Source organism: Epinephelus lanceolatus, chromosome 22 (genome assembly GCF_041903045.1).
Source record: "Epinephelus lanceolatus isolate andai-2023 chromosome 22, ASM4190304v1, whole genome shotgun sequence".
In the NCBI taxonomy this organism is placed as follows: Eukaryota; Metazoa; Chordata; class Actinopteri; order Perciformes; family Serranidae; genus Epinephelus; species Epinephelus lanceolatus.
In genome coordinates this window covers 13,169,849-13,195,842 of record NC_135755.1, presented here as the reverse complement: position 1 = coordinate 13,195,842, position 25,994 = coordinate 13,169,849, and the positions used below count along the sequence as shown (strand labels likewise).

Genomic DNA, 25,994 nt, shown 5'->3' with positions numbered 1-25,994 from the left:
TTCTTCTTCTTCTGCTTCTTCTTCTACTTCTCCTTCTTCTTCTTTTTCTTCTTCTTCTACATCTCATTCTTCTTCTGCTGCTTCTTCTTCTTCTTCTACTTCTTCTTCTTCTTCTTCTACTTCTTCTTCTGCTTTTTCTTCTTCTCCATCTTCTGCTTCTTCTTCTTCTTCTGGGAACTGCGTTGGTTACAGAGTTTCGCTAAGCTTGTCTATTATTTGCAAATTTTTGTAAAATTTCGGCCAAATTTTGTATAAAGTTGTCATGACAGGTCTAACCTTTGAATTTGTAAATAACTCAATTTTGACAATGTCAGATAGAACTTTAAAATTCAATAATGATAATCTGTCTGTATGCAAAACACTAACACACATCTGTATCAGCACCACTGTACGTTGCGGATATTTGCTGTACTGTGAACTTTTGCACATCCTGCACAAAACCGTATAGCTTTCTCGTTCTAAAACTGCTATCTTGTACATATTTGATACGTTAATTTATAGAATACTTTTTCATATTGTATTATTATTCTATATTTCCATTCTTGACTGTTGCAATACTTTGCATTTATTTTTATTTCCTCTAAATGTCTATTATAAGCACCAAAAACCGAGGCAAATTCCTTGTGTGAAGTGAAACATACTTGGTAATATATCTTATACTGATTCTGGTGCTGAAGCTGAGAATTAAATGTCAGCAGTTTTAGTCCCCGCTCTTTTTGTAGTGCACAGTGTTTAGAGGATTTATGGTGTGTACGCCTATACACCAGGCAGTTTGGTAAAGCTCATACAGGTAAGCCGCTGTGGTTTCACCCACTTCACCCAACGCACTGTATCTCTTTACACAAAAACAAATGATCGCTGTGTTATCTGGAACTGTATCGACGTGTGGGCTCAGTCCAACCCTTTGGCAATGCCAGTTTCTCCATTCAACATGGAACATCCTCCCCAGTGTCCTCTCAGCCAAACTTAGCTCGGGCACACGTCCAATCAAATGTCTCCTTTTGCTTCTTCTGCGGATTGCCAAGTGGCAACTCTATAACCAAAGTGTCAAGTCTTGTTACGGTAAACAGATCCTACATCAAAAACCCACACAAAAGGCCACATGGTCGCCTATGCACTGTACTGTATATGCTTATACATGCTTCCAAAATAGTTCTGACTTGTATTTGAGAGGAGTGAATGTATTTTATAATGTCCTTTTTATATATAAAATACTTGAATATACAGTTTTATGTGTCTGTGTGTGAAGTATGGAACTAGAACCAGGAGGTGATTAACTTAGCTTAACTTACAGACAGAGCTAGGCTAACTGTTTCCCCCTGTTTCTAGTGTTTATGCTAAGCTAACTTTACTCAAATTGTCAAACTTTTGAACTCCTGCTTTCAAGCTGTGGTAGACAAAAATATGGAAAAGGCAAAAAATGACATTTGAAATTACAACTTCCTCCTGCAGCTCTTCTCTCTCTGTCCTAAACCCACCAGATAACCACGAACATATGCACACGCTACATGCAGTAACCCAGTCTTTCCTGTACATGGTTTTATTTAATCTTATTTCGGTGTACAGCCCCTCCTTGCTCCGCTCTCTGTTTACAGACAACAAGAATAAGCTAGCTAGCCACCCCATAGTTCCTTCGCCTTGCTCCCCTCTGCTGCTTCACCAGTAGGAGAGTGGACACCAGCTTGGAAGCTTCTCTTGGTGGTTTTGGCAGCTCATAATCGGCCAGCACAAACCCCCAGCACCAGGTGTCACAGATGGCTGGTGGCCAGTGGCAGCCCCACTTTTAACCTGTGTAATGGCAGCAACATAAAGTTTGCTGAACCAGTGGGGAATCTGGGCTGTCTGATCCCTCGGAGCTGGGGTTTGTGCTGGCTGGATTCAGGCGGCTGCAGCTGCTGGCTGGGGGTCAGTCTCTGGAGCTGCTACTTGCTCTCCTCCCAGGTGCACTGTAGTGGCGGAGAGTGAGGCGGAAGACACAGATTATCTTAACCTCCAGTCACTTGTTTCCTGATGTAATGCTAAGCTAAGCTAACTGGCTGCTGGCTCCAGCTTCATATTTACTAAACAGACACAGGAGTCTGTAGCGGCGGAGAATGAGGCGGAGGACACACTGTTATTTGAGGTTCTGGCTAACATTAGCTACATAAACATAAACTTGAAGCTGCAGCTGTGAGGCTTTGGCTCTGGTTAGCAGAAGGCTAAATTATTAGCAACATTTTTGCTCCATCCTGAAACACTTAATTGATGTACATAAGTGTTTTATTTCATTTATTGTCCGACTCTCTTTTTGGATAAGTCCGTCTTTCATTTTTTGGGTTGCTTTGCAGTGGAGGCAGTTGTTGACCAATGCTGGAAAGGCAACTTTCAATGCAGGATTCTCTACCATTGAATCAGGCATTCACCAAAGGGACATTCACGTACATCTGCATTTGTAGAACAGCCAAGAGGAGGTGCAGAAGTCTGGTGTTCTCTCAGTCCACTTGAATCACAATATGCTCAAAGGTTGCTATGGGATTTCTGCCCAATGATGCCAAAATTAAACTGCCTACCCCAGCTTTAAAGGCATGAGATTATTTGTATATTTCTGTAGTAGTTTGTGCAATTGATTTAAGTTTGTGTAGTTGCCTTCCATGCACCCAAAAGCATTTATAACACTACAAAAATGTCCCTTGTTTGCATTTTTTGGCATTTTCTGGTGGCCTTCCTGTCGTCCTCTGACAGAAAAACACCGCTCATTGCCAGAACCCGATTCACATGTCTGGGTGCACGTTCTGTCTACGTGTTTGGGTGTTGTTGTGTCTCCCTCGGCTGCTGTGTGTGGCTTTGTGTGTGGTCTGAAGCTGTTGCCAAACAGGCAGCATCATTATTTGTTGGGCTTGGACAAGACCTCACTACTTGAAACAATATTAAACAGGTCATAGGTTTTAAAAATTGTTTCTGTTTAGTTTATGGACTGATGCATTTAAAGACTGGGACGTAAATCTTCTTGAAATGTGGTTTTTCAGCCTGTATGTGTCTTTATATGTGTGTGTATGAGCCGGTGTATCTGCGGTTTGTTGAATCTGCTGGTGTGTGTGTGTGTTTTGTGGCTCCATTGAGACAGTTTGGCTCCAGTCCAGCTCAAACTGTCCATGGCTTGGGAGGCTGGAAGTAATGGGCTCATTTCCCCAGTGGGACGGGAGGGGGACTGAATAAAAACAAGGGGGGATGCCTGGGGACGCTGCAGGAATGACAACAGCACACGAGTGAGTCCAGCAGGAGCTCTGAGTCGACTGTTTGCTGCTGTGGGAAGGCTGAGAGGCTTCATATGTCGTCAACATTTGAGATATTTGTGATAATAGCCACAAGTGGAATCACTTTAGACGCACCAAAGCACTAGATTTACAAATTAAATATTTTCCTCCATGGACTGAGGGACTCTTTGGCTCAAATTTCAGGTTCAAGTGCAGGCCCTTGTGAGATATTAGACAACCTGTTTTACTCACCTGATTTTCACGGTGTATGATTACCAGGAGCTGTGTTACATAACTCATTTCATAATTTGTCTGTTTTCCAAATCACACAAGGAAGTGGCATTCATTTTAATAAATGTCTGTTGGGCAGGTGTGGTCACAGTTCCTCGGAGGCAGGTGGAGCCAGGTCAGCACAAATTGCCTGGAAGGGATGCAAATAGGAGAAAAAGTAGTCCTGCACCGCTCTTCTTCGAAAACAAAATTATGGGAGGGATCACGAGGTCTTAATTTTTCTTAATGGTTCTGTACTTTTTACAGGTAATAATAAAAAAATATTTTATGCCTCTGTGCTGGCGATTTCCATGGCTCAAGACATTATGTTTTTGGGTTGTCTGTCCATCCATTTATATGTCCTAATCCCATAAATATGATATCGCAATCTTCAAATTTGGCACAAACATCCACTTTGACTCCATGATGAACTGATTAGACTTTGGTGGTCAAAGGTCAAGTTCACTTTGACCTTATATCCATCTCATTCTCGAATGCGATATCTCAAAAACACCTTGAGGGGATTTCCTTAATTTTGGCACAAACATCCACTTTGACTCAATGATGAACTGATTAGACTTTGGTGGTCAAAGGTGAAGTTCACTTTGACCTCATATCTGTCTCATTTTTGTAAACGTAATGTCTCAAAAACACTTAAAGGGGATTTTCAATTTTTTTTTTTTCAAATTTGGTCCAGGTGTCCACTTTGACTAACCAATTTGGTGGTCAAAGGTCAAGGTCACTGTGACCTTATATTCAACTAATTCTTGTGAATGCAATTTCTGAGTAACACCTCCAGGGGATTTCCTTCAATTTGGCACAAACGTTCACTTACAATCACCAATTTGGTGGTTAAAAGTGACTGTGACCTCACAAAACATGTTTTTTGCCATGACTAAAGACTTCATACGGTAATTATTACAAAATGTCACGTAAATGTTTCCTAGAAAAAACGATGAGCTTCGAAATGGAGTCTGCTAATGCTAACAAACAAATTTTGTAGCGGCAGCCCGGAGACAGACCTTCACTGGGGTTTGTGCTCACTGAATTAGAGCTGCTACAGCCACTGACTGATGGTCTGCTCTCCAAAGTAGTCTACAAGCGGTGGACAGTGAGGCAGAAGGGCCGTGGGGTGCGCTAGCTAACTCCTCACTTGTTTGTTGTCTGATAAACAATGCATTCATCAATTTCAGTTCTCCATATCATAAAAGAAGTGCCCTCAGTGCTAAAAAAACTAGAGGAAGCTGACATGTAAAATATAAGCTATTGTGATATTGTTATTTTAGCTGGCCAATGTTAGCTAATGTTAGCTTGCTTGCTGACGTGGACAAATTGCTAATTAGCTAACACAGCAAAATACTAGCTTGAGTGAGTAAAGTCAGTGAGTTCATCCAGACTCTCTGGGCTAGTTTGCAAATTACTTTGTTAGCTAGCATTACAATCAATCAACGGCAGATCCATTCAGTGTAACGAAGTTTTGTAAATTACTAAATTGGCTCATGTTACAAAGCAACCAACGGCAGATCCGTACAGTGTAGCTACGTTACACCTAGCTGGGCGGCCAGGTAGCTAACCAGAACAGAAGCTAAGGCTAGCCAGCTAACTAGCTTGCCATTTGCAAATGACTTTATAAGCTCATAATACTAAGCAACCAACGGCAGATCCATGCAGTGTACCTAAGTTGCAGCTAGCTGGGCGGCCAATGAGCTACCTATAACCTAAGCTAAGGTTAGCCAGCTAACTAGCTTGCCATTGGCCATTTATTTCATCAGCTAATGTTACAAACCAACCGATGGCAGATCCATGCAGTATAACTATGTTACAGCTGACAGGGTGGCCGACAAGCTAACCATAACCTAAGCTATGGTCAGCCAGCTAACTAGCTTGCCAGTTGCAAATTACTTAGTCTCGCTCACCAGACCTTTCTCAAGAAAAGAAGGGTCTGGCTGGGCCGACTCTCACTTTAAGGTTGGAGAAAAAAAACGCCCCGGCTGCTTGTATTTCTTTCAGCCAATCACAGTCGTTCTGGGCGGTGCCACAGCAATGGTGCGCTTGCAAAAATATTGCCGGGGGGAAACAGGTTTTGGTGTAACACGCCCACAAAAATATCACCTACAGGACGCGAACCATGGCAGAAAAATGGCTACATCCCCGCAAGATCAAACACCGCAAAAGTTAGTAAAGGACGTGTTGAAAACTGCAACCGGAGGTGGTAGGGCGGGACTTCAGCAGGTGGCTCATTCCGCCCAATGAGAGGCTGATCTATGCAGCGAACTTCCGCCCACTCAGACTACAAATTACTTAATCAGCTAAAGGCTAAAAGCTGCCATTCACCTGGCATTTAGATGTAATTGAAATCAGCATCTATTGAATTAATGCCAGCAGACATGCTGCTGTTAAGGCTTATTGTATTATTGATTCATCTGCAGGTTGCTTTTCTAAATTTATTGATTAATTGTTTGGTCTGTAAAACACCAGAGAACAGTGAACAATGTCCTACAGCCTCATCAAATGTCAACCTGATTATTTCTATTATAATGAAAAGCAAAAAAAATCTCACATTTGAGGGTCTGTATAAATGTTTGGCCTTTTTGCTAGGAAAAATCAACAAATAAATGATTATCAAAATAGTAGTGAATTAATTTTGTCAAGCAAACTCATCAACTAATTGTTATTGCTTAGTGTGCTTACAGAGATTTGAACATGTCAGCTTACTCTCATGAACAAAGTGGTTTATATGGACTATCTGAGTGTATGGACTAAATAAACATGGACTATTTCTGCAAACATAACCTAATTTTACTACAATGGATGTGCCATTGTGGTTCGCTCTCTCTGGAGAGGAATGTAAGCTGTGTTTTGCAGGATGTGTCTTCTGTGTGCCAAGTATGCAGTTTGTCACATAGCAGCAATTCCTTAGAAGTCATGGTGTTTTAAATGAACATCTGTGCCAAACCTCATTACAAGATGGCTGGCACAAAGTCTGTAGATGCAGTTATGGTTTGCAGACACATAATCCAAACACAAAGTAGCCTATATGTACTGCTGTGATTAAAAGTGACACAGAGATGTAGGAATATGCTAACTGCTAATGGGGTTTGCTCCTGACAGTAACTGGACCTGATCATTGTGTAAACTTCCTCCGACTGCTTGTTAACCTTCACTCTGACCTGAATTTTTTTGTTCCTTGCAGACCCCTGTCTCATAGTGATGCCGCCATGCATGGGCGACGCCGACCGCTTCAGTCTGGAGGCGCTGCGGCACATCCACAAACAGCTGGATGATGACAATGACGGGGGAATAGAGGTCAACGAGAGCGTGGAGGTGAGCTTCTAAGGGAAAAGACAGAGACTTGAGCACACTGACTATATTTACATGCACACTATTATTCCAATATTATTCTGAATATGACAGTACTCTGAATTTGATACAGGTCAAGTAAATACCATACTCTGTTTGGATATTCCAAATCAGGCCTTGTTCCACATTAAGGTTTTCCGATTATGACAAGCAGGGTATGTTGATAGTATTTGGTTTCAGAGTGCCTATATAGTGTATTCAGAATATGCTTCTCTATTGGGGTTTTTAACTTCAGTTTGCGACACACGGCCTCTTATTTTTGTGTTAAAGAGATCAATGGGAGCAACAATTTTTGAAATTTATCCAGTATTGAGCTAGACCTCTACAGCAGGCTGCAATTTAACCATTCTGGACATAGGTGCAACATCAATTTTGTGCCTGTTTTTGCCACTGACAGGCTCAAATTGTTATTAAAAGTGTCTGACAACATTATGGAAAGGATCCCTACAGAGATAGACCTTTCTGTTTAAGAGTTGGATCCTTTTTGTTTAACCAGAAACAGCCCCGAAATAGCCATGGCCAAGCACACCAGACTTCATTGAAAAAAACAGTGATTTTATAATCATAAAACACACTTCATTCAAAGTCAACAGAAACAAAATAAAACTCACAAAAGTCATCTTGGGTCATCTTACACTGTTCCAACAATCACCAACTCTGGTATGGCTCAAATAAACCCTTAATTCATCCAGTAAAATATGAAAATACGCTGGCTCTATACATGCTAAAATGACTGTTTATTTGATTGGAGTTTGGTTGGTTTGGCAATGACAAGTTCAGGTCTGTTTCTGCTTAAACAAAAAGGTCTATCTCTGTAGGGATCCTTTCCATAATGTTGTCAGACACTCAAAGTAACAATCTGAGCCTGTCAGTGGCAAAAACAAATATGTTTAGTGGACGTAAGTTGACAGTGCACAAATGCCCCAAGTGGTTACATTGCAGCCTGATTCACCGCTGCTGGCTGCAATGCTCTCGCTCAATAGTGGACCAGTTTCAAACATTGTTGTCTCCATTAGTAACTTAGACACAAAAACATGAAAAAAATTTGAAGAGTTGAAAAACACTGAACTTACCCTTTAATTTCTAAAACGTAATAATCTGGCTCTTTATATTTTCAAGACAACATTTTAACAGGAGCAAAACCTTTGTGACTGTTGAGTTTAAAACTGTGTCTGACTTTGAATGGTTCTCATATTGTGGATATTCGACCACTTTCACAGGCCGTCTCATGTTACCAGTGTTTTGTAGATCATTAGGTTAACCAAACCGGGCTGCTTGCAAATGTCTCTGGTGTTGACACAAGAATACTGGCCTGTCACCTCTGAAAGTGGATGCCCTGCGTTCAAGTAAATATTTAGTGAAGAGTGAATAACAGCTTCTGGAAGTGTGTTCGACTTTGTAGCTGTTCCTAAAAGTCAAATAAATTTTTAATATTAAGCAGTTAATCATCGGAGGAGGGAGCCAAATTGGTGTCCGCATTTTTAACATAGTCACACATCAGTAGAAAAACACACAGATCCTTCGAGGCATTTTTACAAACATTTAGCTATAATTTGAAGCATAAAATGTTTGATATTTGTAGTTTTATTTGGATATAATGTAGCCTAAACACAAACATGCTCACATGAAGAGACAAGGGACAGGTTTCTATGGGGGACTACAGGGTCAGCACTGACATCTGAGAGCACTCTGACCCGTTGTGGCCTCTGCGTCTCTTGGTAATCAGTGACCTCTTAAAGAAACCATTCGGACCGTGGTCACATTCTGTGTGTGTGACTATGTGTGTGTTGGCAGGAGTCATTTTTAACTGGCTGAGAAGTGCTGGTGTGAGAAACATTTATACCCCTCAGCCCCTTGGTGGCCCCCGGGTAAAGAGCTGGACGCTGGATGAGTCGTGTCTAAAGACCCCTGAGGGCTGCAGTGTAAGAACTGGCCCCCGGCCCACATGAAGACGATGTGCGTCTGTGCATGTGTCACTGATGCCTGTATATGCTGTACTGTATAGGAGTGTGTTACACGTTGCCCCCCTACCCTGTTTTTACCCTTTGTCTTTATAAGGGCAATGAGCCGTGTCTGTTTCTATCCAGCAGTTGTTTTTGGCCGCCGCTCATTACTGAGGATTTCCAAGCTTCTTCTCGGGGCTCTGGCGGCGGGCGGGACAGGATTTCATAACATGATGGATGCTCCTTTCACCAAATTAGTGGCTGTCTATCAGTTAGTCTTATGAAAGGTGGACATTATCGTGTGACCAGGAGTTCGGCACTGAAACAGGTGGATTTTCACCGCCAGGTTAACTGATATTAAGTGGAAAGTGTTGATGGTTTTTGTCTCACACTCTGGGTTGTGATAAAGTCTGAAACAGCCATTTTGAAAACTGCTCATTTTCATACTTGTATTTTGGGTTTCTACTCAAACATGTTTACCTGCTTTAATGTTCAGAAAAACACAGAACATATTTTCCTCATACTGTCTGTGCTGTAACACCTGTATTCACCCTCTGTCTGAGACACTCCGTTTAGTGCCTGTCTCGTCAAACGCAATTAGCAACCAATATTTCATGTTTCCCTGATGTTAGCATGTAGCTACATGTAGCTACATGTAGCGGTGGACTTGCATCCGGGGAATGACTGTAATAAAGCAACCTTGTAGCAGCATTTTCTACTGTAGCAAAATCAAAGCCTCTACACCAGGAGCTTCTAGGGTTGCAGTGGTATACCATGCCAAAAAATACCCCTCTGTTTCCATTCCTTTAAGGGCCATTTTCACCAATAATACTGATAATTATATAATACAGTGATACTGTGAAACTGTGATATTGTCTGAGACGGTTATCGTACCATGAAAATATCATACTGTTGTAATGCGTGTCTTCACAACCAAACATGTTCCAACAGCAAAAAGATCTGAAATTCGGGATCCAAGATTACATATTTGCCTGATGTTAGCATGTAGCTACATGTAGCGGTGGACTTGCTCCTGGGTTATGACTGTAACGAGGTAACACTGTAGCGACATTTTCTACTGTAAAAAATCACCACTACAAGCCTCCACACCAAAGTTTTCCAACAACAACATATTCTAAAATCTGGGAGAATTTAAATGAATTTAAGAACATTGGTAACCAAAATTACAGGTTTCCCTGGTGTTAGCATGTGGCTACATGTAGCAGCGTCCCTGCAGCAGAGGAATGACTGTAACGGGGTATAGCGTCACTTTCTACTATGAAAAATCACCAGTAAAACTTCTAAACCAAAATCTTCACAACCAGACATGTTCCAACAGCAATATGTTTTGAAATCAGATAGAAATCAACAACATTGGCAACAAAGATTCCATGTTTCCCTGACGTTAGCATGTAGCTACATGTAGCAGTGGACGCAATGTAAACATTTGCAGTAATGTGCCTGGAGCAGATGACCACGATCTGGCTTCAGTTTGTGGCAAAAGTAGAAAAAAACATTCAGAGGATTCAGAAATTGTCTGAGGTTTTTGCTCACAGGGATTACTTTTAAATACCTTAACTTGATTATTAAAATATATCCATATTTGATATGAACATCTGAAACTGTAACAGAGTCAACTGAATTTCTGTAAAATTAATAAAAGTAACTGTCAGTATGTGATTACGCAGTTAACTGTGTTTTCTTAACAATATATCATATACATGACCTTAAAGTAGAAATGGACCCTATTTATTGTTGGTTTCATTACAATGTCCATCTCTTCCCGGCAGCGATGAGTCAAGAGCAGTGACACAGTGTTATGAGGGGGGGTGACGAGTGTGGGGCTGGGGGATGTCAGTCCCTATCTGGCCTTCAGGGGGACGAGACCTCATCAACCCCCTCGCCTCTTCGCCACCCGGTTGAAACCTTACACTCAGCCAACAAAGATCTCACTGGCACTTCCTGCCTTTCCTTCTCTTATTCTGCCGCCTTCACACCTTCATCCCAAAACCTGAGAGGATAACTAAGATGAGAGGATGCTTGTATGTGTAATATTATAGCCGTGGTCAGGGTATCCAGTTTTTCATGACATGCATTTCAGAGATTCTTACGCCGGTGGTGAAGATGATGTGAGGTCAGTGGTGATATATGGTGACAATGACACCAGCAGGTTGAGCCGTAAGGGAAATGATTTATGAATATTTTACACAAAATATGAGAAAACTTGTGTTTTAAGGACAATCTGATGGAGGGACTTTGTGTCTGTTCTGTTTTGTACCTTGTGTCGAGTCTGCTCTGTTGACTGGATGTGTTGACAGGAGGATGCTTTCTGTTGAGCTGCTGAAGCTTTGACTTTGTGCTATTTTGGTAGGATAGTTTGTTTTTACAATAGACTAGAGTTTTTTTTCCAGCTTAACATGATCCCAAACTTAAGACATATTCTGTAGTTTTTTTCCGGCCAGTCTCCCCTGTTTGCCACATTCATGTCTGCTGTAAAAGCATGTTGTACGACAGTAATAATCATCCATGTGAAGCAGAGTGTACATTATATAGTTATGTGGATTAATGCATTGATGATTTTTGAAATCAAGTTTCTGAAGAAATCGTTTTGGTCATATTTAGGTCTTTAAAAAAAAAATAATGCAAAAACATCACCTTTCCTTTCTTTTTCTTTCCGATTCGAGTCCTTTCCTTTCCTTCCTGATCCGAGTCCTTTCCTTTCCTTCCTGATCTCAGTCCTTTCCTTTCCTTTCCTTTCCTTTCCGAGAGCTTTCCTTTCCTTTCCTTTGCTTTCCGAGTCCTTTCCTTTCCTTCCCTTACAATCTCAGTCCTTTCCTTCCCTTTTTCTTTTCTTTTCTTTTCTTTCCTTTCCTTTTTAATGCGAAAACATCACCTTTCCTTTCTTTTTTTCCGATCCAAATCCTTTCCTTTCCTTTCTGATCCAAGTCCTTTCCGACCTGAGTCCTTTCCGTTGCATTTCTTTCCTTTCCTGTCCTTTCCTTTCCGATCCAAGTCCTTTCCTTTACTCTTCTTTCCTTTCTGATCCAGTACCAAACTGGTATGGAATGAAGTGGGGAAAAAAAGGTATTAAACAAAGTACTCCATTTGTTTCGGTATCACTATAAGGGTACTGGTATTGCAGTTTCTTAAATGATACCCAGCCCTAATACCCAGTGTACGTGAACGGTCATGATATGTTTTCAGGTGTGTTAATGTGGACGGAGATTATTTCTGAAATGCTGCCAAAAAGCTCATGTTTATGGAGATTATTTTCATTTTAAAATGAAAAATGTGTTAGTGTCGATGAAGCTGCAGAGTCTAGTGACCTTGGAAACATCTTCACACTTATTAATGGTTTTTTGATTGCAGGTAATTTGTCATGTCCACGTTCAAGTAAAGCATGAACTAGACATTGGTATGCTGTACTAACTCACTCTTCCTCAGTCAAGGCCTTAACTGGGAGAACTGAGACACAGTACAGTGTTTTATTTGCCATAGCGCAGCCTATTTTCGGTAACATAGCAGGAGTAGTTTGTTTTTTGCTCTGTAAATTTGAAATACAGTGTTGTCTTATCAGTGAGTTACCTGGTATCACTGAAGTGTTACATTTGTTTAACCCTTAAAATTCCTCCGTAACTTAACAACAATCAGTGTTGCTAAGTTACAGGGAAATTAACCCTCACAGACATCAACACCTTCCCGTGTTTCACAGTTTATATCACCACACACAGATAAAACGCACACACACTCAGAACAACAACACAACAACACGTTGCTGAGTCACTGACACCAGATGCACCAGTCACCACAGCATCTATCTGTAGCTGCAGCACCCAGCTGCTTCACCATCGATGGTGAGCCACCCACACAAAAAGGGCACCCACTGATGTGTGCTTGAACATACAGTAATTGACAGTGTGTGCAATGGTGAGGACAGCAAATAAGGAAGTGGTGAGGCCAAAAAGTGCCTCAGTTCCTTTTACGACTGCAGTATCACTGACATGTCTTGTCACAGAGTTATCGGTCAGGATGTTGAACAGAAGAAGGCTCTGGCTGTGTTTGAAGTGGATACTTGGAGCGGTGATTCGTGGCAGAACACAAGTTAGATATATGTTGGAATCTGTTGGCATGATGAAGATTAAAGGTCCATTTTTAGGTACACATTGCAATTTTACCCCATTTTCATATACTGTCTTGATTAAATTGTATTTGAAGTGCCCGTAAGATCTCCCAGGAAGTGATTTTCTATTCGTGAAGATGGTCTCAGATCAAAACGGTCAAATCATTTTCCCCTACCTGTATACGTTAGCTAAAATAAATGGGTTCCTGCTAGGAATGTCAGTGGTTTACAGTTAATAGCATAACTGCTTAGAGTATTTTTGACCAGTTACACATGTCAGTCTGTAGGTTGATTTGGCTGCTTTTGACTTTACTGCACTGTGTACCCCCTGGGTTTGGTAGAAGCTAGCTAGCGGCACCACTCATTCGGCGATAACTGCTAGTAACGTTAACGCCATTCTGACCCAATGGCCTGTTATCAGCACTGTCATTTTAAAGGTGGTGAAATTTTATATTTTGTGATGTCACTTTCTTGCCTTTTGTTTTATTTTATTTTGGCTTAACTGACAGACATCCAGTTAGCTGCGTTAACGTGCCAAAACATAGCTCCCACCAGCCACCCTCTGGTCTTCAGTGGTTAGCTAACATCAGCCTTGGTTGCTCTGCACTCCGCACCAGCTGGCGGTGCCGCTCATTTGGTAATAACTGCTAGTAATGCCGTTTTGACCCAATGGCGTTGCTGTGAAAACATGATGGCCATCTTCTGGTCTCCCCCCAGGTCGCCTAAGCAGCTGAGTGTTGAGCCGCAAACCACCTTTAGCATTGTAAGCTCTGTTAGCACCGTTATCAGTGTCAGCACAGCTAGCAGTGCTAATGCTAAAGGGAACTCAAAATTAAGCTGCTTGGTCACTCAGGGACCTGGGGGGAGACCAGACGATGGCTACCATGTCTCCACAGCCATTGCCAGCAGTAGTTGATAAAAGAGCACCACTGCTGGCTAGCCCCCACCGAACCAAGCTGGTGCACAATGCAGAGCGGCCAAAGCTAACGTTAGCTAACCAGTGGAGACTGGAGGGTGGGCAGTGGCCACTATGTTTCTGCATGTTAACGCGGCCAGCTGTCTGTCAGTAAAGCCAACAGAAAATAGAATTAAAGGGAAGAAAATTACATCACAAAACGCCACCTCGTAAAGGATTGCGCTTTAAACTGCGGCGCTAACGCTCACTGAGTCAGTGGAGTGCCAGGCTAAAATGAAAGGCCTCATGTAGTTTACGTTACTTTGCATTTTTGTTCTCAAAAAATAACCAGTTGGTGACCAGTTAATGACTTTCAGGCTATTAAAAGCAAAATAAACTGGGACTGACATCCCTAGTTTCCTCAGATCTTGAAAAGTCTTAAAAGGCATTGAATTAATTCATCTAAAAATTAGGCCTTAGTTGGTCTTAAAATGTCTTGAAACAACCTTTCAAAAGTCTTAAGACTGCTACGACTATGGGTTGTCCCTAATCCTTAGTAATAAATCAGTTTTGGATATGGTAAAATCGATCGTAAATTTTATTCCAAATACCATTTAAAAAAAAAAAAAAAGTCTTAAATCTCACTTGTCTGTAGAAACCCAAACCAGAAACTTGGACCTCTTGACGATGTGTATGTATACTATAAAAATCAAAAGTAATCACCTTTTTTTTGGCTTCCGAAAGCATCTGTAACTCAACCACCGTGGAAGAATTTTATTAGGGGTCAAATCCAGCTGTAATCCTGTTAAACATAATCCTGCCTCTGATTACTCTGAGTCTGGGCGTCGCCAGGGTTTTGAGCGACGTGCGGGGGGGGTCTGTTGCTGAGCACAGTCACCGGGGACAGCAGGTGCACGTCCTCTCCTCAGGGTGCTGGGCTGCGTGCTGCTTGTCTGCCAAGGAGACGCTCGGCTGGATCGTGTTGCATCACTTTGAAATTGCAAGAACCCAACTCACGTCACAGCAGGGGGGTGATGGCGCTGCCCCTGTGTGTGTGTGTGTGTGTGTGTGTGCTTTATTAGTTCTTGACAGGCCATGCATAACAACTTAGTGGAAAAATTAGGCTTGCATGTGAGTTCTGCATGTGTGTAAGCATACTGTATAAATGAGTTATTCGTGTCCAGGCGGGTATGAACAGAGGGAACCTGAGGAGGCTAATGGAGCATCTCGGCTGTGTCTATAGAAAGGAGGAGTCTCAGAAGCTTCAAGAAGGTGTTTGTTGACTTGTCTGGGAATGCTCCCTTAAGAGAGAATTTATTTATGACCTACTGCTTTGAATCCAGGCGTAGAGCTTTAATTAAAGGGATGGTTCAAAACCCCAAACATATTTTCTCTCTTAAACCCTGTGATATCCAGCAATTTGTCAAACATTTTGGGAAGTGTGGTGAGTTGTTCTCTTGCCAAGATGAAAGGACTGATACCACTCATGTGTCTGTGTATAGAGATAGAGCTGGGTGATGATTAGCTTAGCTTTAAGACTAGATGCAGGGTGAAACTGGTGGCCTGCTCCCTCCAAAGTCAACAAATACACCTTCAAATGCCAAGTGCAGTAACGGGGATATTATTTTTGAGAAGTAAAGAGTTTTAAGTGTAATTTTTAAATTCTGTGAGGACTGTAAATGGAATTTTATTCACCTGCATTACAGTTTAGATATGATAATATAAAAATTTGTCATCCGTCAGAGATTTTGCCATACAGTTTATACAGTTGATAGTTGATTCAAAACACACATTAAACATGGCTTAATAGAGACAATTTCAAACACAAGTACACAAATCAGCTTCACTATAATTTGCAGCATTCACAGACAAACACTTGTCTTTATCTGGACACATTTTCCCCACAAATACAACATGCTATTGTTTTTAGCACAAGCCTATGGTATTTTACATTGTATAAATTAGCTTAGCAGCTAGCAGACTTTTTCTCTTCTCATATAAAACCAGGGACAACAGCAACATTTAACAAAGGTAGCGTCTTAAGATTCTGCTCCATTACAACTCACAAGATTCACTGACAGAACAACTGTCTTATACTAAACACGTTTTCCAAACAAATACAACATGCTAACGTTATTAGTACAAGCCTATGGCATTTTACATTGTGTAAATTAGCCTAGCGATTAGCAGAGATTTCCTCTACTCATATGAAGCCACTAGCCAACCAGGGCCTGAGCTGAAAGAGCAGATTTCCTTTAGTTTAGATCTATTTAAAGAGCCAGTGATTGGCCTATTTCACCCAAGGCTTATGGGTATTGTAGTCAATGACACTCTGAAGCTTCACAGTAGAACTCCTTACAGGCACTGTAGACTTTTATTAATGTGCAGAAATGATAAAGAAATGGCTCGTATGTTGTCTTAAAAAAACAGTCTGTCTTATCAATTTAGGTTTTGTGGAAGTGTTTTTATACACAGTAATCTCCTAAATAAACATTTCTATCTGTGTTGATTAGTTTTTCACTGATATTCACACATTCAGGACATTGTTTTACCCTCTTTTTTTGAAAAGCGACTGGATAAAAGTTTAGAAAAACGTGTAAAATGTTTATTCTCTATGATAGTGTTATCTACTTTGAATTGGACTATGTGACTTTCAGTTTTCTTTGGTTATGATTTAGATAGGCATTTTAAGGTGAATTTAACAGGATGCTTTTTATACCCTTGAAAGTTAAAACCTCTGCTGCCCTGAGGATGGCTTGATGAAACCCACTGTAGTTTTAAACTTCTCACAACAGAGCACATTGTTAGGCAAAGACACGCACTTTGATCTCGGGCAAAGTAACGTGAGGACTGAAAACTCAGGGAAAGCACGAGGAACATCTTATCACACGAGTGATTGTCTCAAACGGAGCCTGCCCAGCTGTCATGTGTGATAAATCAGTTGTGCTCCAACTAGTTCATGCGTTCCATAAATCATACCCGAGCACAGCATAGTTTTTGTCCCAAATTTATAACAGATTGATAACAATTAATCAATGTAATAACCGGCTTCCTGCAGTTTCATATTACTCACGGGTTTGATTAATGTTGAGGTGTGCTGCTGAGGGGAAAAAAAGTCATTTTGGGTTTATGATGGATGTAATAAGTTTGAGTAAATTAGATGAGTAGATGCAGACAGATGGAGTGATGCAGTAGATAAGGGGTGAAGAGAGTCGCAGTCGACTGTTGGAGAGAGCAGAGGCTCATGGGAAGAGTCTCGAACTCAGCCAGCTCCCTGCAATCTGGAATCTGATAGGGACAAATATGTCTTTGTTTGCTGCTGACTGTGTGTCATACCCTGTCTGCGCTCGGCCTCCGTCTGTATAGAACATGTGTACGTGTTGTCTTTGCACGACCGACTGTTGAAACTCGGGCAGAGCTGAGGCTCTGTATCTCATCGTCATGTTTACAAGTGTCTATCGTACAAAGTGTAAACACAATCTAAGACCACTTTGCCCATTTCCTTGTAGGAATTTCTTCTCCTTTGACATTTCAGAGGGCTCCACGCCATGAACGTAATTATCACAGCTATCACACTATCTAAACTCTGAACCACAGAGGCCGCAAGGCTCCCACACAAAGACCTTTTTATATGTGCTGCTCACCACATATTTTTTATGACTCCATAAAATATCACAAAGCTGTCTTTGACCATATGCAAAGCTGCTCCGCCAGCCTGCCCACAAGTACAAGTTTTATAATGAGATAGTGGCACTTGAACCAATCACATTCACTCTTCATGCTCTTATTTTTTCAGTACAGTGATCTTTCTTTAACAGTTGCAAATAAGAAAATGGATCATTCATACATTATCTATTATACAGTATATTTTTGAATAAAGTAATCAGGGGTTGGACTTATATGGAAGTGTAATGCAGTCATTTAAGGAAAATATCTTTCTGAATTAATAAGTAGAGTTTTTTCATGAAAGAAAAACAGGAATTTACGAGATTATTATCTTGTTAATTCAGAAAAACAGCAGAACTTTTTAATGATTTCTTTTTTATAATATTAAGATATTAATCCTCTTTATTCAGAAAAACAAACATTGAAGGGATTAAGAAGTACGCGATTTGAGACACAGCAACTGTCTTTACGTTAAGCTAGGCTAACACCTCCTGCTTCTTCACGCACAAACATAAGAGTATCTATCTTCTCATCTAACTCTCGGCAAGGAAGCAAGCAGCGCATTTCCAAAGACGCCAAACTATTCCTTGAATTCACGTCCTTTTATCTGGACAAGTCCTCCTTTGGAAGCCTAAATTATCTATCAAAAAATATCCTAGAACCATCTTAATACCTGCCTGAGTACAAAGTCAGTAAACCTACCAAAGCTTGTTTGTTTATTCCACAGACATCTGGTAAATAAGATGCGCTGACGTTGCGTACAACAATCTGATATAGCTAAATATATAATTTAACCTAACAGGGAATAGGAAATTCTGCACCTAGGTGCTGCTAATTGTTGCTAAGGGAGACATAAAGATGCCTAAGCAAGGGTCTAAATTCACAAAGGAGTTAAAAGTTCCTGAGTTTTCAACATAAGTGTGATCAGTGGGGAGCTGAGTGTGCTGTCTGCAGTGTTGCAGCATGTAGCGCCTGGTCATGTCAGCAGCAAACAAAAAAGGTGGTTAGAAGTGGAAACTCATCAGCAGCACAGAGAGATTGCAGCAGGTTGAATCATGGAGAGCTGAACGTTGCAGCTGCAGCCAAGTGTGTTTTGACATTTCTCATAACTATGAATCACAATAGTTTCAGATCAACGAGTTTCAAATCTGTCTCGATAGATCAGCAGATCCCGACACAGCTTGAAACATGTCACATGTCTGCACTGAGACAGACGTTATCATCAGTGCCTGACTGCACTGAATCTGTCTCAAATAGCCCTAAAAGCATCTGAAGATAGATATTGGACAGCTTAATTCATCATGACACAGACATACATGTCATTCCCAAAACCCACCAGTGCTTTCACACATCTGTACTGTTTGCAGAGACCGTCTGAAGCAGAGCTGTGAGTTTGACATAAATACATAACGGCTGTCTGGTTCTGAGAGGCAACAAATGTTTCCAGGGCTGAAAAAAAAAAATCTTCCTCTGTGATCAAGACAGTGTTCGAGATGCACTCTGATCACATGATTAAAAAACAGGAGAGGATGATACTTAAGCTGTCAGATTGGAGAAATAATTGTGCTCCCATTACTTTGTGAACACAAAATCTGGCGTCTCTTACATCAAAGACATTAGTGGACATCCTAAAATGGTGGACATGTATGTGCTACTTCAGTGTCAGTATAATTCTATACGCCCATTTTACGAGATCGCCTCCTTCATCTGGTTGAATCTGGATCTCCACCCTGTGGTGGCATAAAGGTGCGCCAGCTGGTGAGGTGCTTTTATCAGCAGTCAAACAGTTCAACCTTCACACACACACCTGGTGTGTGACGCAGGATATTGAACACACATTCAACCTGTGTGCAATCATTCATGCAAGAGCCTGGTCCACAACAAAACCTTTCGAATCCCTTTAACAAAATGATTATTTGGCTTATAAACATCTGAGAAATTAATCTCCAAATCTGACATTTAATAATAAAACTCATCATTCACTCAACATTGTTGATTTAAGCTTAATGACAGCAGAATGATATGTTCATCCATTCTTGCTAGAGTCAACAAGACTAACAGTCTACTAGTCCGCCCCTTCAGGATGCTGACATCGCAACAATGAACGCAAATTCAACCAATCCCTGTGAATTCTGCATGACCTGGCAAATTTGGTCAATCATCGTAGTTTCCCATGAGTTTCACTAATCATAGCACTCCCCTGCACAACGTCACCCAACTCCCTTATTTGTTTCTGGTTCTCTATTTCTTTTCTACTGCAAAACAAGAGTGGCTGATATGCGTAGACAAAAGATAAGATAAATAACCATGAGGCTGTTGTAGGGCTGCCCCCAAACAGTCGACCAGAAAGGTCATTAGTCAGCAAGATTTCATTGGTCGCTTAGTCGCAAACAAACAAACGTCAAACTCAGACACAGGAAGTGGCCTCGCTCAGCAGTCAGACAGGAGTCAGGTTAATCTCCAGGGCTGGTACCTGCGGTTATTCCACAGGCTAGTTAATAACATGTCGGGCAGGAAATCCAAAGTGTGGGATCATTTTGAGAAGGTGAAGGACGAACCCAAGGTGATATGTAAACTCATCTTCATTGGTCGACTACAAACATGACGTATCATCTGAAACATGGAAGTAGCTACATGCCCATTAGCCCACAGCGTCATTAACAGGCGGCTCGCTCAGTGTGTGACGTGCACTTGTAGATAAAATATAGGCCTATATTAATGAAGGTTCATTAGTACGGTTTTGTATTTCTCTCTGATGTAGCACAGTGTTAACTAGTCGACTAATGGCCCTAAATGATGACTATTGGTCAACTAGGAAAACTCTTAGGCGAAAAAATTAAACTGTGACCTGATGGCAAAAGAAGACCAAAGTTAAGACGATTCATCTTGAGGGGACATGAACGTGTTTAATAAATGTCATAATGATCTATTCAGTGGCTGTCCCAACATGTTACTCAAAACTACAAATGTCAACCTGCTGTGGCAGTGTTGAACTGACTAACTCTGCTATCATAGCTAAAAAGACAAAGGATATAAACTATGTCATACAAGATTCATTAGACTTAGACTGAGGAGACTTCCACTCTGATAGCTACAGCATCAGGGTTGTAGAAACTACAGTTTTATATTGAACCTAAATAATCTTGCAGTAAGTTGTTGCTGTACTCTGTGTTCACTTGTGCCAAAGGGTTTCCTCGGGTCCCCATATGGGTCTGAAAAGCCCTTTCACAAATCAGCAGGGGACGAAATACTCTGAGGGGCCTGAAAACTTTGGACAGTGTTTTTTTTTTTACCCTTCGTCTCACTCAATACAAATGCAAATGAGTTTTCTCACTGACATAAAGCCAGGAACCAACTAAAGGAACCAACTGTCTGCTGAGTCACTGGAGGCACCACAATGTGTGCAATACTAGTCCAAACAAATGTCTTGCAAAGCCTTTAATGCTCACTGTACTTTATGAGAAACGAGTCCTGCTGGCAGAGATGCAAACTTCAAGGACGTTTGCCAGAGCACACGAGCAAGAATATAAAAGGCCTGAGGAATGAAAATTTCTCTTTCAGGCCATGAAAGGAAAAAAAATTGTTTTAAATGTCTGTTAATTATTTAAACCAGCTTCACTTTATTCTCAAATAGTGAGACATCTGTCATCTCACCTCAAGTCAAACTGAGGAAATTTGGTTAAAATATTATCATCAGAGTTGAGATGTGAGTTGATGAATATTTCAACTCCGCTTTTCTTGTTTGAAATACAAAATACAAAAGCAAGATGAATTAACTTGATAATCTTGTGAACTTTTGTTTTTCTGAATTAATAAGATTAGTATCTTCGATTTATAAGAAAGGTTTTCATGGCAAAAAATTATTCCCGTTTGTTTTTGTAAATTAATGAGATTATCATCAGCATGAAAAACAATTCTGCTTGTTTTTCTGAATTAATGGGTAATAATCCTAAAAAATCTTGTTTTTTTGGAATTAACATGATTATTATCTTCGAATTCTGAGCAAGATTTCATGACAAGAAAATTCTACACATTTTTCTAAATTAATGAGATTAGTACATCGAAATTCTAACATAAATTTTCATTTAAAAAAATTTGTTAATTTTTGAGAAAATACTCTTGTTTATCTGAATTATCAAAATTTTCATTACAGAAATCTGAGAAAGGTTTTCATAAAAAAAAGTCTGCTTATTTTTTAATTAACAAGATAATAAATTCACAAATTATTGTCTTTCTAAATCAATGAAATTATTATCTCGGAATTCTGAGAAAAGTTTTTATGAAAAATAAAACACTGCTCATTCTCAGAATCAACAAGACAATAGTCCTGTAAATTCTCGTTTTTCTGAATAAATGAGATTATCATCTCAGAATTCTGAGCAAAGTTTTCATGACAAGAAAGTTCCACTAGCTTTTCTGACTCAACAAGATTATAACCTTGAGAATAATTCTTCTCCTGACTTTTTTAATTTACGAGAAAATAATCCCGGAAATTTTCGTTGATCTGAATTAACAAAATTTTCATTTCAGAATTCTGAGAAAGTTTTCCAAAAAAATTCTGAAATATCAAGATTATGATCTCAGCATGGAAAAAAAGTTCTGCTTGTATTTTTCTGAATTGATACACTTAATATTTTGAGTGCATAAGTGCGTTCACACTGAGAAGTATGGAAAAATGCAGTGCACTATGAGTACCCAGATTATGCACTCAAAACGGTCAAGAAGTTGAGGAACTGGAAATGACGGCCGAGGACTATGCGACCATGAATGTCGCTGCATTGTACAAATACATGTGTTTTTTGCACTAAGCACCGCTATACTGTTGTCAGGTATAAGCCAGCAGTATGTTTATTGGGTTAATTTAGCAGTCTGTAATGATTTGGTACCGCGAACGATAACACAAATGCTAATGCTAGTTTGCTAACTAGCTAACTTGCAGTCGTCATTTCTGGGGAGTGCACAGCGGCCATGTTTGGTTTGAGACAACACTAACCTGTTGAAATTTGTGCACTAAGCCAATGAGTACATAGTGCACATAGTATACTACATAGAAGTGTACTAACAGAAGTATGTGATTTGAGACACCAATTGCGTATTTCTTTACTAAACACTTAATATTTTGAGTGCCCAAGTGCGCTAAGTCCATTCACACCACATAGTACGGAAAAATGCAGTGTCCTAATGGCACATTCAAAATGGTCTTTGTGAAGTAGCAAACTTCTCAACTTTTGACATGGCGGCTGGGGACGACAAGGAGCCTGTTAGTTATACATGGTTTTTTTTCCGCACTAAGTACCAATACTTTTGCCAAATAGAAGCCGTCAGTAATGTTTGTCAGGTCTGTAATGATTTGGTATCACCAACAATAATGCGAGTGCTAACGTTAGCTTGCTAGCTAACGTTCCCCAGCTAGCTACCTCGCTCCTAGCTACAGCAGCGCATTTTAATTAGCATTGATGTTGTGATACAAGATTTGGTCAAATGTTGGCGAATGTTGAATGTGGGCAATTGGCTGTTTAAAAAGAAGACAATGAAGAAGAAGAGGTGGTAAAAAAAAAAAAGCCGTCATCACTTCCTGTAAGTGCAAAACAGCAGTGCGTGATATAAATCAACACTACCCTGTTGAAATCTGTACACTACACAAGAAATACATAGTGTACAGAACTTTGAAATGTATATTGTTTGTTTGTTGAATCCATACAAAAGAGAAACACTAACGAAGCTAACTTAATTCTGGCTACAGCGCTGTACTTAGCACACACTAGGACTAAAACTTAATGGACTGCTGCTACAATGAAAAGTTACATGACTGTGAACATGTGTATAAAGTAACCGGAATCTTTTCAGTCAAAAGCCCTGTTTCTGTTCAGTTGTCAAGCAAATTTTAAGCAAACCTTTGAAATGTCGCAGATAAAAAACTGCAAATTAGACATATTTCCATCAGCTGGTTTGAAGCAAATAAATGAGGCAGATTAGTCACGTTAGTCAAATGTTCTTTACGTCAGAATTTACTCCTCAAAGGCATTTCCTTATCCCATTCGTCACTTCAACTCTCTTGTTCAACAAAGGCAAAAACCACCAAAAAAAAAAAAATTCAATTTAGGCTAATCACTCCTAGGGCTGGGTTAAAATAATCAGTTCACCTGAAATTGATCTTTATTTTAACAACCCGATTTGTTTAGTTATTCTTTCGAAACTTTACTCAGTATTGTGATTTCAGGAACATAGTTTATTGTATTGCCTTTTTTGATTTGTTTCCAGTGACAACATTTAGTTATTTAGTAAATTAAAAAAAATAATTCCCTGTGAAATTTACAATAATCTGAACATCTCTGAGAATCTCTTTCACATCGTAGCAAAAATTGGTATTGCAACTGGACTATCCCCAATTAAATCGAATCGAATTGGGACCTTGTGAATTGAAACCAAATCGTTTCAGGAAATCAGTGACGATACCCAGCCCTAATCACTCCTTAACAAAGAGTTAAGAAGCTAAACTTCACTATAGTAGCTAGCTTACTTAGCATTAGCCTAAAACTCAACCATCCAGTTACAGTATAAATAGTATTTCCTGGTTGCCGTTTAGCTTTGAGAAGTAGTTGGAAATGTAGTGGCAAACCACATGAATGTAGTAATTTTACTGAATTAGATTTTTTTTTGAACAGGAACACACTCGAGGGTTAAGGCAGGTCACATCATGTCTTACTGACATACATTAGTAGTATGAGAGCTGAATGTAACATTGGTGTCTCGACTAAAGCAGCTAAATCTGTACCTTATGTGTATTTTTGAGTACTTATCATGGAAAGACACCAGCTGGATGATGACTCTGCAGTACAGATAATACGTTGAAGGTAATTACCCTTCAGCAGAATAACATGATACCTCACTGCAGTAATATCAAAAGCTTATTAGTTATCTAAAGCAGGTGGGGTGTTTCAATCAGACAGGAGCTGTTACGTTTTTAGTGTATGCCAAAGCAACACACACATACACGTCCTTTCCCTTGTTGTTAACGCTGGGTATCCCTCGGAGGGTTTGTGGTGGCATGGCTTTCTCCGCAGGGGCATTTACTTCTGAGCGACCAAAGGAGGACAGCCGGACACTGAAAGCACACTCACGCATGCACACACAGGTGGAAGTGGTCTCTTTCTCTTTTCAAAGTCCCTAAAAGGAAGAAAGGAGAGCGAAAAGAAAGTGTGTGTGTGTGCGTGTGTGATCCAAAGCCGACTATTAGGCAAAGCCAACTCTCTACAGCTCTCTGTCAGAACCACACATGGACATACACAGACAGGCACAGCCGTCTGTATCTCCCCCAGAGTTCTTAGTAAAAAAGAAATACTCACTGTAAACCAACAAAACGATATGTTCTGTGATGTTTCTGAAACTCAATTCTGCCTGTCTTTGTTTTCTAGTTTATAATAGAAGACATGAAGCAGCAGCAAACCAACAAACACAGCAACCTGCACCGTGAAGACCAGCACATCACTGTGGAGGAGCTGTGGAAGGGCTGGAAGACCTCTGAAGGTAATGCATGAGACGTGACTGTGAAGGTCACCTACACAAACACCTCCACAATCACTGTCCTGTCGGCAGTTGTTCTAATCAAGTAGGAAGAAATACCACAGGTGTAGACAGAAGGAGGATTATTGTAAGAAAGCTGATGATATGAACTCACATTTAGGGTGCTTTCACACCTGCCCTGTTGGGTTCGGTTCAGCCAGGGTCCCATTTATACGACAACGATTTCAACTGAAAATGGTAAACTGTAGTTGCGTTTTGGCTGATCGTTTATACGACTGCGGCGTTTTGAAAACATTTTTGGAAACAGCACCGTCTCCATTGTCATGTAAACTTGCAATATGCAGTTCCTCTGAAAACAGCGACTTTTTGCACATGCGCATTACGGTTCCAGTCACTAGGCATGCACGAGAAAGTCGACCGGTTTTTGGGTGGCATCCACATGAATGCCAGGACCGAAGGTTTCCCAGCACAATATAGTATAACAACAAAAAACAGTGTTATTTAATTCACCAGCCAGTGTGTTTTGCTGATTTATTAAACCATCCGTTTACAAATTCTCACACAACTCGTACAATCCAAGTCTCATTTATCCAGTCGTATGCCTTTTTGACAGGAAACTGAACAGAGAGTGAAACCTACCTGTGCTCTTTTCAAAGCCAGACTCCATTGACAAAAACAGTAATTTTACCTCACTGAACACAGGGGCTGCTGGTCTACTGCTGCCTTGATCAGTTAGTTTGTTTGTGTTATTGTGTGACTTTGGTGAGTCCAAACAAACCCTTTATAACTCCAAAGTCACACAATAACACAAACAAACTAACTGATCAAGGCAGCAGTAGACCAGCAGCTCCTGTGTTCAGTGAGGTAAAATTACTGTTTTTGTCAATGGAGTTTGGCTTTGATGAGAGTGTAATTCAGTTCTTTATCAGAGAGGACTGTTTGTCAAGTACTGAGCATATGACTGGATAAATGAGACTCGGATT

At 40.4% G+C, this 25,994-nt stretch overlaps 1 protein-coding gene across 2 annotated transcripts in view; it reads left to right on the top strand.

Annotated features, from left to right (window-relative positions):
* Positions 1–25,994, top strand: part of stim2b (stromal interaction molecule 2b) — a 76,842-nt gene that overhangs the window by 33,816 nt on the left and 17,032 nt on the right. For both annotated transcript variants that reach the window (XM_033651620.2, XM_033651619.2), the window contains exons 2-3: positions 6,697–6,827; positions 24,903–25,014. In XM_033651620.2, coding sequence (XP_033507511.1) covers positions 6,697–6,827; positions 24,903–25,014 — 243 coding nt within the window. The remainder of the gene's footprint in view (positions 1–6,696; positions 6,828–24,902; positions 25,015–25,994) is intronic.